This window comes from Cuculus canorus, unplaced genomic scaffold, assembly GCF_017976375.1.
Source record: "Cuculus canorus isolate bCucCan1 unplaced genomic scaffold, bCucCan1.pri scaffold_69_arrow_ctg1, whole genome shotgun sequence".
Classification (NCBI taxonomy): Eukaryota; Metazoa; Chordata; class Aves; order Cuculiformes; family Cuculidae; genus Cuculus; species Cuculus canorus.
In genome coordinates, this window is record NW_026527848.1 from 253710 (window position 1) to 254773 (window position 1064).

A 1064-nucleotide genomic window follows, 5' to 3' on the forward strand; every position below is an offset into this window, starting at 1 on the left:
GGGCCGCTCGCCTTCCCGCCGCTGCGGTTCGGCCAGGCCGGTAGCGGTGCCGCCGCCGCCCCCGCCGGGGTCCCGGTCGCCGGTTTCGCGGCGCCGCTCGGCGGCTTCGAGTCGGCGGCGGCGGGTCCCTTGTCGTTCGCGCGGCCCCAGGAGCCGTCCCCGCCGGGCGGAGGAGGCGGCGCCCAGGGGGGTGGAGCGCAAGGAGGAGCGGGAGTGCAGCCGTCCCGAGAAGCGCGCCATGGTGCTGTGGCGGCCCCGCGCCGGGGCGCTCTTCGGCGGCAGCATGCAGGAGCTGCTGCGCAGCCAGCGCCGCGGGCAGCGGGACCGGCACGACCCCGACCCCGAGCGCCAGCCCGGCCCCGAGCCGCCCGCCGCCCCGCGGGACGCGCCCCGCCACGGTACCGGGGGGACGGAGTGGGGGAAGGGGGACCCCCGGCACGGTGTGCGGGAACCCCCCCGGGGCAATGGGCTGTTTGGGGGAGAGGGAGGGACCCCCGCGCTGTAGCGGGGGGAAGGAGAGCTGTGGGGCCGGAAGACCCCCGGAGCCTTAGGCTGAGGCTCGGGCGGCGCAGCGCCCCCGCCCGGGAGGCTCGGGGCGCGCACACTCGCGCTCCTGAGGGCGGGAGGCTCGGGAACGATGGGGATCTCGGAGGGTGTTGGGCTGAGGCGGGGAGACCCCTCCGGGGCGGTAGACCGGGCTGGGGAGATCCGTGGGACGGTAGGCTGGGCTGGGGGAGCCCCGCTTGCTGAGGCAGCGGCTTTCCTCTCTTGGCAGATGCCACAGCTGCCCGCCGGGCTCGGGGCAGCGAGAGCGCAGAGGGATCGGGGGGCCTGAACCCTGCTGAGCTGACCTCCATCCAGTGCAAGAACGTCCCTGATCACCTCAACGACAGGACGGTGCTGGAGAAGCACTTCGGGCAGTTTGGGAAAGTCCGACGGGTCCTGACAAGACGCAATAAAAAAATGGCTGTTGTCCACTTTTTTGATCACGTGAGTATCGAGAGCGATGGGTGTAGGAGCAGGCGTGGGTCTAAGTGCCCGGGACAGGGCCTACTCCGCTGAGA

At 73.1% G+C, this 1064-nt stretch overlaps 1 protein-coding gene across 1 annotated transcript; it reads left to right on the forward strand.

The window, feature by feature from the left end:
* Window positions 1-282: 282 nt before the first annotated feature.
* On the forward strand, window positions 283-1064 carry LOC128850779 (germinal-center associated nuclear protein-like). The gene is made up of 2 exons (XM_054055767.1): window positions 283-398; window positions 776-1064. The coding sequence occupies exons 1-2, from the start codon at window positions 284-286 to the stop codon at window positions 1060-1062; spliced, it is 402 nt and encodes a 133-aa protein (XP_053911742.1). The 5' UTR covers window position 283; the 3' UTR covers window positions 1063-1064.

Bases quoted from the DNA above. Each gene is read 5' to 3' on its own strand.
- LOC128850779 (XM_054055767.1), top strand. From the start codon at position 284: ATGCAGGAGCTGCTGCGCAGCCAGCGCCGCGGGCAGCGGGACCGGCAC. The intron at 399-775 runs GTACCGGGGGGA...CTCTCTTGGCAG, and splicing joins GCGGGACGCGCCCCGCCACG to ATGCCACAGCTGCCCGCCGG.